Source organism: Helicoverpa zea, chromosome 11, assembly GCF_022581195.2.
Source record: "Helicoverpa zea isolate HzStark_Cry1AcR chromosome 11, ilHelZeax1.1, whole genome shotgun sequence".
Classification (NCBI taxonomy): Eukaryota; Metazoa; Arthropoda; class Insecta; order Lepidoptera; family Noctuidae; genus Helicoverpa; species Helicoverpa zea.
Window position 1 is genome coordinate 669,372 of NC_061462.1, and position 17,110 is coordinate 686,481.

A 17,110-nucleotide genomic window follows, 5' to 3' on the forward strand; every position below is an offset into this window, starting at 1 on the left:
TAAGGAACCATCTAGTTCCGTTACGAATTCCAGTAAGAAATTATGAAATTCCGAAGCACTTACAAGATGTTGCTTGCGAACCCAACCCAAGTTTCTTCAGAATGGTTGAGTATTTCTACCACAATGCCGTGAAAGTCTGCGAACCGTCTCTGGTCGATTATTTGAGCAAGCACACGCACATGTCGGAGAAGAAGAGGAAGCAGAGGGTAGCTGGCATTTTGAAGGTAGGTAACAAAATTGGCTTAATCTCCTAAGAGAAACATTCGTAAAAAATGGTCAAACGCAACTCTTGAAGTTTATTTGGCCAAAGGTTCATTTCTGTCATGTCATCCGAAAGATCTGTCAGCTCTGACAAAACGAGACTTAGCAGGTGCCTGCTTTTCTTTGTAATCAGACCGATGCACGATGCACAGTGCCGCCATAGTGAAACTAAAATGATTGAGTGAGCTGGCTCGTCAGGCAGCCTCGCATGTTTGCAAATAAAGAACCTTAAGGCCATGCGTGATGAAGTCGCTAGGAAAAGCCATATATCACATGCCTATCGTGTACCTACCTACTTATAATTTCAGGTGATGGGCTCTTGTAATAGCTGTCTGCAGATGGAGTTCCCTCTGCAGCGTAAGAATGGCAACTACGAGATCGTCCATGCTTATCGCTGTCAGCACAGCGTGCATCGCTTGCCCTGCAAAGGAGGTAACCACAATACCGAGTTGCATTAAATTACCTACCTACCTAGAAAAGAGCCTTAAATTATGCCTATTTTGCTAGATAGAAAAAAGAAACTGAATAGGAATCTCTTTCTAGTTCATCGACTTCCATTCCATTACTCATCGGCGGTTTCTTTGTTTAGGAATACGATTCTCCAATGAGGTGAACTTAGACGAGGTCAAGGCTTTAGCTTCTCTGATGACTTTCAAGTGTGCTTGCTCCAACATTCCTTTTGGAGGTTCGAAGGGAGGTAAGTGCTGATACAAGGTATACGGTCCTAACGTCTGATGTCCTTCGAGCGCCAAAGCTTACGTCTGGTATTAATAATAGCGTCCAAAGCTGCTTTTGGCCATGGCGGTCAGCCAGCTGAGCAGGGCATATTAAATGTGAACATTTGCACAAACAGGGTGCACTCACTATTTCTTCTCTCATAGCATAGAACGACCTGAGAGAAATCCTACCTTGTACTATGAGCGTGCTAACCATGCATAATATGAAATGTTCCAGGTGTAGCTATCAACCCTAAGACATACTCTGTCGCTGAGCTGCAGCGCATCACCAGGCGTTATACGTTGGAACTAGCCAAGAAGAACTATATTGGTAAACAATCTTTCTTGCACTTCAAATGATCGTAGTACACTAAACAAAGGCTTGCACATCAATGAAAAACTTGTTATTTTTTTATTGCGTAGCAACTCAAAAATTTATATTAAGGAGCCAGTATAATAAATTTATATTAACCCCTTAGGGGATTTTAGCTTGACAGGTAATTTTGTAACACTTTGTATAAAATTGCGATCCTTGAAACCACAATATCTTCGTGTAGAGGCAACGTAGGTATTTATTTTCCGTGGATATTGAATCCGTAGGTAATGTAATTTTCTCTTAAACATTTAAATAAAATCAGAAATCAATAATTTCTCTTAAAGGTGCCGGCATTGACGTACCAGCCCCTGATATGAACACCGGGGGCAGGGAAATGTCTTGGATTGTGGACACCTACATCAAGACCTTAGGTAAGAATTTTTGGTGTAAAATGACCGATTCTTACCAGTGATTCAAACAGTTCCCCCGTATGTTATGTACTTAATGTTATATATGAGAATTTGTGTTAAAGTGTAATTTTTATCGCAGGCTACCAAGATCTGAACGCGGCTGCGTGCGTGACGGGCAAGCCGATCAACGGCGGCGGCATTCACGGCCGCGTGGAAGCCACCGGCCGGGGCGTCTTCATGACCATCAACTACTATATTCACGACCCCTACTTCATGAAACTCATCGATGTCAAGCCTGGCTTCAAGGTATATATATGTATTTCGGACCGTTTTCACGCGGTTTCTTCAGAGATATATGTACTTTGCTTAGGCTCTTTCTATCTCAAACGATTCAGTCGTAATATTTTACTTAATATACTACCCAGGGCAAGACTGCAATCATCCAGGGATTCGGTAACGTGGGCTCCTGGGCCGCTGTCTATCTTGCCAAGGAGGGGGTCAAGATTATCGGAGTATTGGAGTGGGATGTTAACCTCTCCAACCCTGACGGCATGAACCCAGTGGTGAGTCAATTGCTCGTCATTCTTGCAAAATTATTACTTCTGAATGTTTGATAACTTTGGTAAGTAATGGTTTCGACTCTTTGTATTATTCCGAGCTTCTTCCCCTTAGCACGCTGCACCTAAACAGCAATTCGCAGGATCAGCAACGTAATTATTAACAAACACTCGTGAGAAATGAACTCCCAGTGGGACCCCTAAGGGACTTAACTTGGGGACACGAGACCTTAGCCAAACGGTGTGCTCTAGTAGCAATAAGATAAATCAGTCGTTCTGGTGTCAAGGATCAATGTGTTTGCAGGAATTGATGAAATATATGGCGAAGAACAAAAGGAGTGCTAAGGGCTTCCCGAATGGCAAGGCGGTCGGTAAAGAGCTTTTGTACGAGAAGTGCGACATCCTTGTAGTGGCAGCTACGGAGAAGACACTCACCGCGGACAACGCTGGCAAAATTAAAGCCAGGGTAAATTATTCCTTATAATCCGTATTAGCTAGGAATTCTAACCGAGAGCTACTTGAAATTATTCGGAATTTGTAAATGATCCCTGCAAAGACTGCCCATGTTCACTGACAAGCCAACATAACGTCAGTTTTTTTTAAACTGTTTACTATGAATTTTTACTTTCAATGCACAGCTCCACGCCAAGTTAAGGTGTGTTTTGAATGCTAGCTGAGGATCGCAGCTGCTGCCGCTTTGATCCAAAACGGTTTCATGTACCTAAATACATACAAACCAGTAGTGCAGCTGCGGCCAATTTTGTGCAGTCGCGGCATGTGTGGTCCGCAGCTAGAACTCAAAGCGTACCTAAATTTTGGCCCTTTGAAGCCACAGTGTTTAGTTCATATGTCGGAGCGTTTTTTGAGGTGGTTAAGTCTATATGTTCATGTCCAGATCGTAGCGGAAGGTGCAAACGGGCCGACGACGCCGTCCGCCGATGACATTCTGTTACAAAAGAAGGTTCTGATCCTTCCTGACCTGCTGACCAACGCGGGCGGTGTCACCGTCTCCTACTTCGAATTCCTCAAGAACCTCAACCACGTCAGCTTCGGCAAACTAAGCATCAAGTTCTGGAGGGATTCTAATACTGCGCTTTTAGGTAAATTCTCATTTTCTAACAACGTATAATTGTAAATTTTGCCTCTTAAAGATATTTTACACTAGAAGATTATACCGAAGGGTATAAAGGGTATAATCGTGGGTTCTCCACGATTAGAAGCAAAACCACTCTAATATGGGGTGGCCTACGTTTAGTTAGGAATTGGGATTGTTAGTGCGAATTTCTTTGTAACATTGAAATCTGTAGACCTAATTAATGTGTTCACAATTTTTCTGCGTATAAAGATTTTCATTTATATTAATATATACAACATTGGTTTGCATCAGATTCGGTGGAGAAGTCTCTGAAGAAGGCGAAGGTGGACGCGAAGGTGGCGCCCACCAAGGCGTTCGCGTCCATGATGTCGGGCGCCAGCGAGAAGCACATCGTCGGCACCGGCCTCGAGTACTCCATGACCAAAGCCTGCATGGTATGTCTGCGTCCTACATACCCCCATGTCCGACAATCGGTGACCGTTTTCTTGTAGGAGGCAAATAGAATAGTGATAGCTATAGTTAGAAAATCTTAATAACGACCTACAAAAAATCGGTCCGATTAACTATCCTACAAACTAGTGTGGGCGAGAAACCTATAATAGCTTGCCCCAGCGATTCCATCTGCATCTCAAGGGAACTACTTCGCGCACTCAGATATAATTAAAGTATAAGCTTCCTTGGTAAATTCTATGATTGACTGAAACCTATATATATAACTGAAAGCTTTTTACATCAAATCCAACCAATAGTTTCCAAAATTAGCGTTGAAGCAAACAAACTCCCATCTTATTATAAAGTGAAACACATTTTGTTCCAGAACGTGGCGGCGGCGTCCAAAACCCACAAGTTGGGCATCGACCTCCGAACAGCCGCCTACATCACTTCCATCGAGAAGATATTTGTCACGTACGACGAACACGGCCTAGCGTTCTAAGAGGTTAATTGTTCTAACTGCTAGTCTTGTTCTTTGCTTAGATAGATTCTTCACGACTTGTTATCCGATTACAAGGAAACACTGTCACGTTGAAGTTCCCCCTACTATTGAATATATTCTCAGAAGTGTCTGGTGGTCTAAGGGAAGCATCATACATCGCTTCGAACTGTTCTAGTTGCGAAGCTGGTGTGTACATCTATATGACCTTCAAACAATATCTTCTGCATGTTTTGGTTGATGGTCACTCTTGTTAATAAGGGACTTTCATAAGATGCCTGGCCAAGGGACATGTATATGAGAGATAAGCAACCTCATGGGGACCGTGAGTCGCCCTTCCGTGACGTGATGTGATAAGAGTAGCTTACGGGATAAACAGTTTACTTTATTCCAGCTCCCGGTTCCTAATAAACATAAACGACTCGTTTTACTTACTATTGGTTGTTTTATCGTAAGCAAAACGACTGTTTATTTTAGGAGCTGAGCAATAGTGTTATGTTACCAGACCAGTCAACGGCCCCGCGATAGCGGGTGAGTCAAAATGACGGGTGTAACATAGCGAACCAAATTATACCAATTGTCAAAAAGATACCTACTTAGCTACTATTTCGTATCTAGCTCTAAAAAAAATAGGTATCTCTTGAATGAAGTTATATCAAAATTAAGATACCCGCCATACTGACATCGAGATGGTTGTATTTTATTTATCCATAGCTAACAAAATGTGTTAACTTACATAAGAACAACCTCATATATGTTTTCACTGACCACCGGGCGGGTACAATAACGTTCGTCAGCAACGCGAGTAGTCTTTTATGTAATAAAATATAACACGAATAATGTTTACAACAAAAGTCTGCAACTCGCACAATTACGCACAACAATACTATCCTAGATAATCTAAACTAAAGCACTAGGATAACAACCTGAGCAGTAAAAGCTATTGGCTGTGGATAAATGAAAAGGGCACGCCTTCGGATTCGCCGACTACCACTGTGGTTAGCTAAACCTCTTGACATTGTAATTGCAGATCGTATCAGCTGTTTAAACAGAACAGTTTATGAAATACAGCTGGTTTGCTTTTCGCTGGCTCAAGGGTGGAATTGATTTTACTTAAGGGCACTCCGATTTCTGGTGTCCACAAAAGAACACCTCGGTCAGACCCCTTACTTCGGGGACATACGCTTTACACTGTGTACAATAACATCCGCTCACAACGCGAGTAGACTTTTATAAATAAAAATATAAAAACTAAATATATTTTCATTAAAAGTCTCAACGCGTCACTGAAAAGAAGTACACGATTGACTAGTATAATAATAGTTTTGCTCGAACTTGGCGGACACACTGCCGTGTGTCTAGATATTTTATTACGACTTGCAACACGATTATCCTAGGTAACCTAAACTAAAGCACTAGGATGACTAAAAATGCAAGTTCGTAATATAAGTGTCACTAGAGAACTCGGAGTGCATGCAACAAGAGCGTTATTTAAGAAGTTAACTGTTTTACAGTTGTATCAGAAATTAATACAAAAGTTCTGATTTTCTGTTCAGTATGACCATAACTGAAACGAGGCTGCGGGAGGCGCGAGGCGAGGAATCCCCGAGACAGTCACCGTTTTGGTCACAAAGTCACGGTTTTTCAAGTCTTCAAAGTCTGTGTGCACAATAATACGAATACATACAATGTCTACAAAACTCGTAAACGGCCGCACGTCGGGCGTCGTTCGAGTTTGAATAAGACTGTTATGTACAAAATAAATGTGCACACAACTATTGTATGAAGAATGCAAAGTGATAGCAGAAAATAACTACAGAACCAAAGACATAGGAAAAAGAATATATATCTAGCGACACTTAGGAGGAGCTTGAGTCCGAAAGGCGATCCCTAGACGAACAATTAAATTGCGCAATATTACCTGCGTATAATTTTTGACCATACAGGTAATATTGAAGATTGCGCAATGATAATTAAATTTTGATATCTAAGTTCTAAAGGCTGTAACATTTTTTTTGAACTAGTTACAAAATGGTAAGTTGTAGGCATTTTTTTTGTAATTGGTATATGTAATTTGAGTCGCTGTTACACCCGCCATTAGACTCCACTATTGCGAGGCTTTTGGCAGCCAGAATATCCATATGCACAATTTGTCTTATTTATAGTTAAAATAAATATTTGTTTTTGCATTTCCGTTACCCGAGACAGCGTCTCACTGTATCCGTGTTGCCTCGGACCTTGTATGTTGTCTTGTCCTAAGGCAAGGACGCGTGGGTCAGCGCCATAATGTTGTGCTTTTGAGCTCAAACGCAACATCTAATCTGAGCGTCTGACCTTTCGCACAGATATGACGCAAAAATAGCATATTTATAGTCTGTAATATTTTTTACTGTTACTTGTTTTATTTTTATTTAATTTTATATTATCTTACTGTGCGCGATTTTGTAGTTTCTTATTTTTAAGATTTTTATTAAATTTTAATAAAAGATTGTAAAATTTAATTTCGTTTTTATTCCAAAAAATATAGGTATATTCATATTTGATACTGCAGAAATATTTTTTTACAATAACACAAATGTATACTGGACACTATCTGTCACAGGCACAATCAATCTTAGGGTGCGTCCACATCTGGCGAATGTGCCGCGAATGTGCAGCTCGCGAGCCGTTTGCTCGCTGTCCGCGAGCTGCGCGCGTGCATGTTTGTTCGTGCGCCGCTTCTGCTTGGCCCGCGCTTGCTCGCGCGCGACCTAAGCGCCGCACGCGAGCGGCGCGCAGGCGCAAGCGACGCGCTCTTTATTAAATAATAAACGGAACTGTCCGGGCGAGAACTGAGTGCGCGCAGATCGCGCGCCGCTCGCGCGCTCTATACGAGCCTTGCGTGAGTTGCGCTAAAGAGGCACACCAAACTATCGCAGTGACTGCACGCGCGCAGCTCGCAGACAGCTCGCAATCGGCTCGCGTGCTGCGCATTCGCGGCACATTCGCCAGATGTGGACGCACCCTTAAGGTCAACAGCTAGCCAAGCCAGAACATGTTGAACAAAAAAAAAAAAAAAAAAAAAATAAAACTTTATTCATCCAAGAAACAGGGTACAATATTTCTTTTTCCACAACAAAAATCGCTTAATACAACTACGTAGTACATGACTTAGTGAGTGGAAAAGAGCACCTGTAGCCTGTACTAGTTGAATAACTGTATTACAGGAGACAGGGTCTTTCGTCTTTAGTGTGTCAGGTAGTTAGCAATCATTTTGACAATTATGACAGAGCCTAATGTGTAAGCCAGTGGGAAATAGTTGCGGATACATTTTAAAGAGTATAAAAGTAAAAAAAAACTAAATAAATTAAAATAGAATAAAATTGTAAGCATAAGTCTAAGTGTGTGTAAGTGTGTTGGGTGTACGTGTGTGTGGGTGTACGTGTGTGTGGGTGTAAGTGTGTGTGGGTGTAAGTGGGTGTGGGTTTAAGCGTGTGTGTGCATCGGGAGTGTGAGTAGTATACCCCAAGTATATAAACCAAAGTTCTATATAGTTGGAGTTAATAGACATTCCGTCTGTTTGTATGTAAGGGTCAGGAGCCAGTCCTTTAGCAATATTTTACACTTCGTGAGAGAGTATGCATATATACTAAGGTACATATTTGCCTTATTGTATAGACGGGCAGAGAGAACATAATAATGTCGTTCAGCCAGTGTTGTCTTATGACGTACTAGGGGGCAAACATGAGTTTTACGTCGCTTGCCTTTAAAAAGATGTGGGTCATACTTCAGAGACTTATGTTTCCTAAGAATTACTTGAAGCACAAAGAGCTGTCTTGCCGTCAGAATTTTGGACTCACTGTATAAAAGGGACGTAGGGTACATTCGCGGTTTGTTCAACATAACTTTTAGGACAGCTCGCTGCGCTCTTTCAAGTTTTAGGAATTCCGTTGCACAAACACCACCCCACGCGGTTATGCAGTATGAGAGAAGAGACTGAGCTAAGGCATAGTACACAGCCATAATCAAACTAGCTACTAAGGTTGTTCTAAGCCTGCTGAAGACAAATATCAGTTTGCGGACGCGGCCGGTTAGTGTTTTGAGGTGTTTTTGCCAGCTCATAGTACTATCAAGAAAGACACCAAGGTATTTTATATCATAACTGCGCTCTAGATATGGACAATTACAGATCTGGGTGTTTGAGTTATAGCAAGAGTGGGCTTTTAGTGATAGGGTTTCATTTCTCGGTTGTGATCTTTTGGAGGATGAAAAAGCTAGGTACTTTGTTTTTGCGAGATTGAGAGTGAGTAGGTTATTACTTAGCCAATTCATAATAATTTTAATGGCTTTCTCTGCCGTTACCCTAACCTCTTCCCAGGAATTTCCGTGCACAAGTACAGCCGTGTCATCTGCGTATGCAAATAATTTGCAGTTGGGTATATTCAGCTGACAGAGGTCATTTGCGTATATTAGGAACAGTGTGGGGCCAAGAACACTGCCCTGTGGCACCCCAAAACCTGTGAGGGAAGTGAAGTCACTGTAAACAGTATTTATTTTTACGCATTGGCTTCGTTCAGTAAGGTAATCTTTAAATATGTCCAGAGCTACTCCTCTTATTCCTATACATTCCATTTTATTCAGAAGAATGCTGACAGAAACAGTGTCAAACGCCTTAGATAAGTCGAGAAACACGCCTAAAGTTTTCATCTTCCTATCCAAAGTGCCAACAATATTGTTCGTTAGGTCCATGACAGCATCCTCAGTAGATCTTTGTTTCCGAAACCCATACTGATTATGCGCAAGAATGTCATTCTTTTCTAGGAAATTGATTAACCGGGAATTGAGAACTTTTTCCAAGACTTTTGAAAGCGAGGTAAGCACTGAAATGGGTCGATAATTACTGACATTGTTTCTGTCACCAACTTTGTGTATAGGATGTACCACAGCTTTTTTAAAAACAGTAGGAAATACACCTTTGTGTAGACAAAGATTAATTACATGTTTTAATGGTGTTATCAGGAGGGATTTAGCAGCCTTTAAAAACGCAGTAGGTATTTTGTCAGCGCCAACAGCACTGTCATTGCGCAAACTCATAATAACCGACTCCAATTCTGCATCGTCAACAGGTAGCATAGCAAAGGAGGCGACGGGTGGGTTGGAGCTGGATGTATAATCAGATAGGGTGTTATATAAGGGTGTGGCAATTTTTGCTGCTAGTTCTTGGCCAACATGTGCAAAGTACTTATTTACTGCATTAATAGATGATACGGCATTGTTGTTATTCAGAAGGTCCAGCGCTGGTTGGGATGTTTTTTTCATATTAGCTAACTCTCTTATGATATTCCAGGTAGCTTTAGGGTTTTTCTGATGCTTTTGAAGTTCAGACTGGTTATAGTTGTGTTTTATTTTTTTTAATAGTCTATTGCAAAAATTACGATACCGGACATATATGATTTTTGACGTGTCATCCGGCGCTGACTTTTTAGTAATCTTATTTAATTTATCCCGATGTTTGATACATTTTAAAAGTCCGGGCGTGATCCAGGGTTTTATAATCCTTTTTTTATTCGGAATCTTAACTTTCCTTGTGTTTTTATTAATTATGGAGGTCAGAGTGTCCACAAACATATCTGCGGCTTCGTTAGGGTTGTCGGATTCGAGGATTCTAGCGAATTGAATGCCTTCAACGTCCTTGACAGCGCTAGGGATATTCGTTCGCTCGCGATAGGGACAAAATTTTACATTTTTGGAAACGTTGAGCTCAGCGTGAAACAATAGGGGAACGTGATCGGTAAGTGGAGCATCGAGGATAATAGTTTTGGACTTACCCAAAGTTTTCAGAATGACGTGGTCTAGGCAGTTACCAGAACGAGTTGGAAATACATGTGCCGGAAGAAGACCATGAGATGCCAAAGTGGTCAGATAGTCCTCGGAATTGAGATCACTGTTATCAAGTGAGATGTTTATATTGATGTCTCCAATTAGAGCGATAGTTTTGTACTTTGTCAGTGTTCTAAGTAAATCGTCTAGACTGGATATAAACGAACCAGCATCATGCTTGGAGGGGGAGCGGTATATCGCGACAAGTGTAAACTCTGAGCCACATTTAGCAATGAGACAATTAGAATCACTGAGGTCCACTTCAGTGATGACACAGTCAAGGTTGGTCCGAGTGTAAATTATAACTCCGTCATTTTGGTTTCTGTGATTACTTTTAAAGGAAGTGTAACCTTCCAAGTATGGGCAGTCATTTGTTTTTTTTAGCCAGCATTCGGTCAACACTATCAGGTCACATTTTATGTCAATTCTTTGCAAGATAACTACAACACTATCGAAATTGCAATTAACACTACGAACGTTAACGTGGAATACTGTTATAGATCTAGGGTTACTGTTGATATATTTTGTACATTGTTCTGGGGAACATATAAGGGAATCTGATATTTCAAAATTCTCCAGATCAACAGTGATATCAGCAATCTCAACCATTGTGTTTTGATTTAAAATAGTGAGTCATAAAATTTGGATAATCAATAGTAGCGAGGTGGCAGCCCGAATCCATGGGGGTGATAGTGTTATTAGAATGGGTATATGGAATGACTTCTAGTGTATGATATGAATGTATGTGTGTTGGTTGCCTTGCATGTTTGTAACAGTTGGGGTATGTGTGTCGCAGTAGTATGTATAGTGTGAGAAAGTTTGATAGAGTGAGTTTTCGTTTAATTGCTTTGGATTTGTTTTGTAGTGTGTTGAGTATTTGTTTTGAGTGAATAATATATACAAATGTGTGTAAAGTGTAGGTGTAGTAACAAGAATTCTTATCGTTAGCGCATGCAATATCTATACAATAGGCGAAAACAAATGAAGAGTAAAATCGAAAATAGCGCACAAGTACAGAAAATCGGCGCATTTTCAAAGACAGGTACAAAAAACTAATATCACAAGAGATCTTAGGTAGTCAAATTTGTAGTTTATGAAGATCACTTTCAGAATCTATACGAGTAGCCTGGTCACCTTCTTGTTTCCGAATATATATTCTGCCATTGTTTGTCCAGCAAAAAATGTACTTATTAGCCTTTGCAAAGTTACGAGCAATTGAATAAAGTCGTCTTGTTTTGTAAGCCAGATTCTCCGAGATGTAAATAGGTTTTGTGGGTCCTCGCAACTGTAGATTACTTGTAGATAGTTTATTTTCATTGTTGTGCTTGTTGTAGGTTTTGACTGATTGCAGTATGTTTTCTTTCGTGATAACAGATGTAAATTCGACAACAAGTGGTTTTTCTTGAGATGATTTTGTGTTGTATCTATAGATGTCACGGATGTCAGACTTTTGTAATGGCAGAGATAAGGTTTGACCAAGACTGATTATGACGTTGCAGAGATCCTTCTTTGTCTCCTTTTTTTCTAGAGGGATGTTTCTAACCTCTATACTAGCAGATCTACTGTTTCTTTCCATTTGATCAATACGATCCTCCAGGGTTTGGATATATGACATCTTATTTCTCCAGTCTAACTGAAGTTTGTCAAAGTTCACTTTCAAATCTTCGTATTGCTTTGAGATGTACTCGATTGAATCCTTGATACCAGAGCTTTGTTCTCTTATTTCGCTTACAATTTGTAGAAGTGCATTGTATTTGACTTCCTGTTTCGCCTCAAATGATGTAAACATCGTTTCGAATTTGTGAATCGCATTCGTAACTTCTTCTCCATGTTCGTTTTTGCGCTTATTATTTTGTGATCTAAAAGTGGTTTCGGACTCCGGGGTCAGAGGGAGCAGTTTAGGACCGGATCCGACTTGTACAAGTGGCGATGTTGCTCGTGGTGGTGTTCGTTTTACAGACATTGTAAAATATATTGTAAGAGAAAAATTATAATAAAAAGTTAAAAAAAAAAAAAAAAAAAAAAAAAAAAAAAAAAAAAAAAAAAAAAATATTTCCCTTCGTCGGATTCGAACTCGGAACCCAAAGCCCAGGAGGCCCGTACTTTTCGCACACGGCTATGCCTGCGCTAATATGATGTTCTTATGCAAGCAAGTTTAGAAAACGACGCTAATGAGGTCCTGTTACTTTGTTTGAAGCTTCGATTTCTGAGACTATGTTTCTGTCTCGCTCTCACCTTGCCACTGTTGCACTGCGTACGCTCTCCGGCACGCACGGCTTCGCGCGCATCTGATTTCCTAGTAGTCAGGAAATGTTATGATGCGTCCCGTGAGTTAGTTCTTCGCATATTCGCTGTACCTTTTATGTGTGTAGCAATGACAGTATGGGGTACCAGCAGCAGCGCACGGAGTACGAATTTAGTACGAAAGAATTGAGTAATTTACACTTTTTATTTTATTTTTAGCAAAAGGCGGTACTTTAATAAAATTAACGGCAAACACGAAACACGTCTGTTCTCGGTCGAGGTTCGATCGAACAGAGTGCCTAGTGCGAGTTTTGCAAGTAATTTTTTTCGATGCGAAGATTATCATACCATTGAATCACGTAGCACTTATCATAGAATTGTTTATTTAATAAAGACTGTCATCAGTACTTGGTCGTATTACACTTGAGCTCACTTTTGCGAGTGTAATCATTATTAACCGGCAAAATAAAAGAAGCAGTAATACCTAAATCATGTGACGTAGCATACGACTCTTTATTTCAATAGACTTATAATTACGTATCGAGTTGCGAATGCTGTCAAAACTCGGAATCAGCACTCCGAATACCTAGTCCGACGAGCATGTATGTAGCGCGAGCATGGACGCGCTTCCTCACGCTACACGAACCGAGCACAAGCGGCGTCAAGTGTGGACGTACAACGAACCTACAACGATTACTGTTCTCGAAAGTAGTTTTCCGCAGTGAGTTCGCTAACTTGTAACTGTCACAAAAAGATGATTATTTATATTAAATAAATTATAATTTTCATTGATAGGTACATAATGAGTTACGTCCTAGCATGTTCCCGGTTTTGTTTGAACCACGCCACAGTATCGTGTATCGCGGTTTCGAAGGGCGTGAATTTGAAGTCTTTGTACAGACTCCTGAGTTTGGCATTGGAAGCTGTCTTCTTGTATTGTCCGTCGGCCTTCGTGGTGTCGTACACGATGTCTCCGGGGAAACCGTGAGCTTTCTTTATCATTTCCGCCACAGTACTTATTGTTACTTCATCTGCTTCGTCCACTGTAAAAAAATATGTCAAAGGTTATTATAAACACATTCTTACCTACATTACACTTTTTCACGTCAATAACATGAAACTGAATCATCAAAAATGTGACGTGATGTGTGGTCAGGTTTCTTGAAACAGCTACTCAACTGCATCCGATGAGTATCAGCTGTACGAGTTTTTAAGCAAAGACCAACGAAGCGCTATAGTCGTAAGGGTTTTTCCGCCAATTTTCTCCAAATAAGGCGATTTTCACACTGCCCCGCATCATGCTGCATATTGCGTGTCGACGCACTGGCACTGGATGGGTGTGGCATGCCTTGAGTCTCATCGCGTGATGTGTCTCCGCGTGTATGCGCGTGATCCGCGTGAACGCGCGTGGATGCATTTTCTGTGTGTTAGACTGTGCGTGTTTTCCATACAAACGGAGATACTTACAAGCAACGAAAGAACACGCATCCACGCGCTACGCTGCATCATGCGGGGTAGTGTGAGAATCGCCTAAAACACTAGTCCAGATAAAATTGTCAAACTGTACCTGAGAGGATGATAGGTTCGACGCTGTCGTAGTTCCTGAGCACCCATATGAAGAGCCGCGCGAGGTCCAGAGAGTAGATGAACTGACGTAACGGCTTGCCGCTACCCATCACCGTGAATGTTTTGTCACCTGCAACGTGTTAGCATAATCATTAGGCTGACGTCCGATAATCGGTGACCGATTTTTTGTAGGAGACAAATAGAACATAGTGAAAATAATGTGCAACGCACACACGTCCAACAAAAAGTCGGTCAGAAAATCTTAGGAAAATCGGCCCAATTATCAGACCTACAAAAAGTCTTGACGTAGGCAACCTTATGCAATGTGTGTCATAAATCCATAGATATAGAGTAGTAAATAGATCGGCAATGGAGTGATTTTTTATGAAGATAAAAATGAAATACGTCAGTTGAGTGAATATCAGTCCTGGATTTATGAATAGGCTGTATAGGCCGCGGCCTAGGGGCGGCAGATTTCAGAAGATAAAAGTCAACACGTCCACTGGTTTTTTATAAGTACTTTAAATAGATCAACACATGGTCCGGGCCGTTCCACGCGCTAAAAAATAAGGTTTCCTTGGTCGAATTTACTACAATAGGAAAATTATTATTTTTAAGGGTTTGTACATGGGGCGGCGGAAATAAAGTAGCCTACTCATTAAAAATATAAATCCGGCACTGGTGAATGTTGCGTGAAAATGGTTTCAACCAAATAAATAGAAACCAAAAACCCATATAATAGTAAACGTACCGTTGTGCATAGCATCATCCATCCTCCGGATAAGCGCGGGTATGACGTGACTGGACTGCAAGTCGAAGTTATCGTGCGGACCGAACACGTTGCACGGGATGACGGACGTGAACGTGCAACCGTGCGACTCGTGGTAGCCTCTGAATGCACAACAAATCATTGTTTTACACCCAAGGACAACGACAAAATAAACAATATTAAAGAAAACTACTTTTATGTATTTTATAATATGATTTAATTCCGTCGTTTTGGATCCTTTACACTTTACAGCAGCCATGGTCACGGGCAGGTTGTCGGGATTAAGTAATATTACATAATATAACCGCGATAAAATCCATAAAAGTAGTTTTATTTTTATTACATAATGTGACATGGGCTTTTGCATTGAATTGAACCAACAAATCCCAAAGTACGTGTTTTTTTTAAGTGTCAGAATTGGTAAAACTTTTATATACCTAGGGGAATGATAATAATTGAAAGAAAAATAATACCTGTTTAATACATCAATCATCCTCTTGGCATAGCTATATCCAAAGTTTGATGTGTGTGGGGGGCCATTGTGAACCTGAAATTATTTTGTAAATATTCTTAGAAACCATATCATTGTTATGCAGTTTTACAATAGTTTCAAGTTATTTTGAAACATATCTGGCAATATTCAAATAAGCATTTGTAAGAAGGAGAGTAATTTGCATTGAAACTACAAGGAACAGCCAGTTTTCAATTTCATTATATTGGTATGATTCAAAGAAACTTATAGCGTTTGTTAATTATCTAATTACTATAGTTGAAACGTACCATAGTCTCATCAATAGGATATGTGGTTTTATCAGGAAATATGCACGTTGATAAACACGACACGACTTTCGTGACTTTATTTTTATGGCTGGCACTTAGTACATTGTCATTTATTGCCATATTCTCCCTCTGAAAGAAAAAATATAAATTATAAACTGAGGGCATTTTTAAAGTACAAATCAGAGAACATTTTAAATATAACAGATTTATCCAAGTTGAGTTACTGATGCCTTAATGTATGTAGACAATAACAACCTTTCCTGTGGGAACTTCTTCCCAAAGCTGGACAAAATACAGCCTAATCTAAGCTAGTATAGCTTGCTAACAGTGAAATTTTTGAAATTGGTTCAGGGGTTCTGGAGACTTTAATGTACAAACAAAAATATGATTCCTCTTTATTGTATTAGCATAAATAAAAACAACTGTGGTTAAAACAAGTACACTACAAAATTACTGCATGATATTTACAGACCAATAATAATGATCTTATCAGAATATCTACAAGTTCATCAAGCACTTGTTATCAAATTGTTAAAGTACTATCAGATTACCTAACAATATCTATTTTGGAATTTTGTGAACAGAATGTTTCTAGTTATTATGTTCTATTATGTTAAATACAAAGTATCTTTACGTCATAAGGAAACAAGGTCCTGCTCTAGTGTTACAAAAATTTGAAATATCTTGACTAAATCGGTTACTTTCTACTCTTACTATATTCATACTTACAAAGAAATCTAAATTATGTGCCATGTTGTGGAAGAGCCCTCCAACCATGGCGGCCAAATGTATCACATGAGTGGGACGATGTCTCTCAAATAAGGCTTCTGTTTGGGCCTTATCTCTGGAATTTATCACAAGGAGGTTAACTCACATTATCATGCTTTACATTGGCTTCCCTGTAAAGCCACTTTACACTATACAAAATAGACTGTTCTATAATTGAATCAATTTTAATCTTACATGTATCATAGGACTGGAATGGTAATTTTAGATACTAGTGGATTACATACATGGCAATTATATGAGGAACTCGATTTTATTTTTAATTAGAAATTTAATACATTAATTTTTTTAAAGTTGATAGTCGGCTTACCTGAGGTCTCCGTCTTTCGACCCACAGAATATCCAGGACTCATTCTTAACACTATCATTGTTTAATGACTTTTCTTCTTCAATGATTATTCTTATTGCCTGGCCAACAAGGCCAGAACCTCCGGTCACTAATACTACACGTCTTTCGTCACTCATCTGAAAATATTCATCATTTTGTAAATACAAACTCTGTTTACGTTTAAAATACTTTTCATCTTGGTAATTCCTTTACTGTCTCAGCAGCTTATCAATTTGTTTAAGTGTATACTTACTTTCACTGTATGGTAATGATATTAGGAAATAAGTATATTTTAGATAAGCTGATATGTGGCACCAATTCAAACAAATATTATTTTCATGAAAGTTGACATTACATCAAATTGACGTGTATCAGTGTCATTGACCGTAGACAGCCGTCAACGACCGATATCCATCAATATTGTCTATGATGATACTCGGTGCTTGGTCAATGGGCAAAATATAAACTAGAAACTGAAAAATATAAATCTA

At 39.8% G+C, this 17,110-nt stretch overlaps 2 protein-coding genes across 2 annotated transcripts; one reads left to right on the plus strand and one right to left on the minus strand.

Moving 5' to 3' along the window:
* Window positions 1-513: 513 nt before the first annotated feature.
* On the plus strand, window positions 514-6,934 carry LOC124634606 (glutamate dehydrogenase 1, mitochondrial-like). Its single transcript, XM_047170249.1, has 10 exons — window positions 514-693; window positions 851-958; window positions 1,216-1,308; window positions 1,638-1,724; window positions 1,843-2,009; window positions 2,129-2,266; window positions 2,565-2,726; window positions 3,156-3,360; window positions 3,648-3,790; window positions 4,174-6,934. Exons 1-10 carry the CDS (start codon window positions 573-575, stop codon window positions 4,288-4,290), a joined length of 1,341 nt encoding a protein of 446 aa, XP_047026205.1. The 5' UTR covers window positions 514-572; the 3' UTR covers window positions 4,291-6,934.
* A 6,217-nt stretch (window positions 6,935-13,151) lies between these two features.
* LOC124634630 (GDP-L-fucose synthase) lies at window positions 13,152-17,018 on the minus strand. Its single transcript, XM_047170285.1, has 8 exons — window positions 16,873-17,018; window positions 16,602-16,756; window positions 16,235-16,349; window positions 15,506-15,634; window positions 15,199-15,272; window positions 14,708-14,847; window positions 13,958-14,086; window positions 13,152-13,433 (listed from the first exon to the last, which is right to left on the minus strand). The coding sequence occupies exons 2-8, from the start codon at window positions 16,754-16,756 to the stop codon at window positions 13,198-13,200; spliced, it is 978 nt and encodes a 325-aa protein (XP_047026241.1). The 5' UTR covers window positions 16,873-17,018; the 3' UTR covers window positions 13,152-13,197.
* Window positions 17,019-17,110: the final 92 nt, after the last annotated feature.

Coding starts and splice junctions, on each gene's coding strand:
- LOC124634606 (XM_047170249.1), top strand. CDS start 573: ATGGGCTCTTGTAATAGCTGTCTGCAGATGGAGTTCCCTCTGCAGCGT. Junction 1,725..1,842: donor CACCTACATCAAGACCTTAG/GTAAGAATTTTT, acceptor TTTTTATCGCAG/GCTACCAAGATCTGAACGCG. Junction 2,727..3,155: donor CTGGCAAAATTAAAGCCAGG/GTAAATTATTCC, acceptor GTTCATGTCCAG/ATCGTAGCGGAAGGTGCAAA.
- LOC124634630 (XM_047170285.1), bottom strand. CDS start 16,756: ATGAGTGACGAAAGACGTGTAGTATTAGTGACCGGAGGTTCTGGCCTT. Junction 15,273..15,505: donor ATCCTATTGATGAGACTATG/GTACGTTTCAAC, acceptor AAATAATTTCAG/GTTCACAATGGCCCCCCACA. Junction 13,434..13,957: donor CGAACCTATCATCCTCTCAG/GTACAGTTTGAC, acceptor ATTTTTTTACAG/TGGACGAAGCAGATGAAGTA.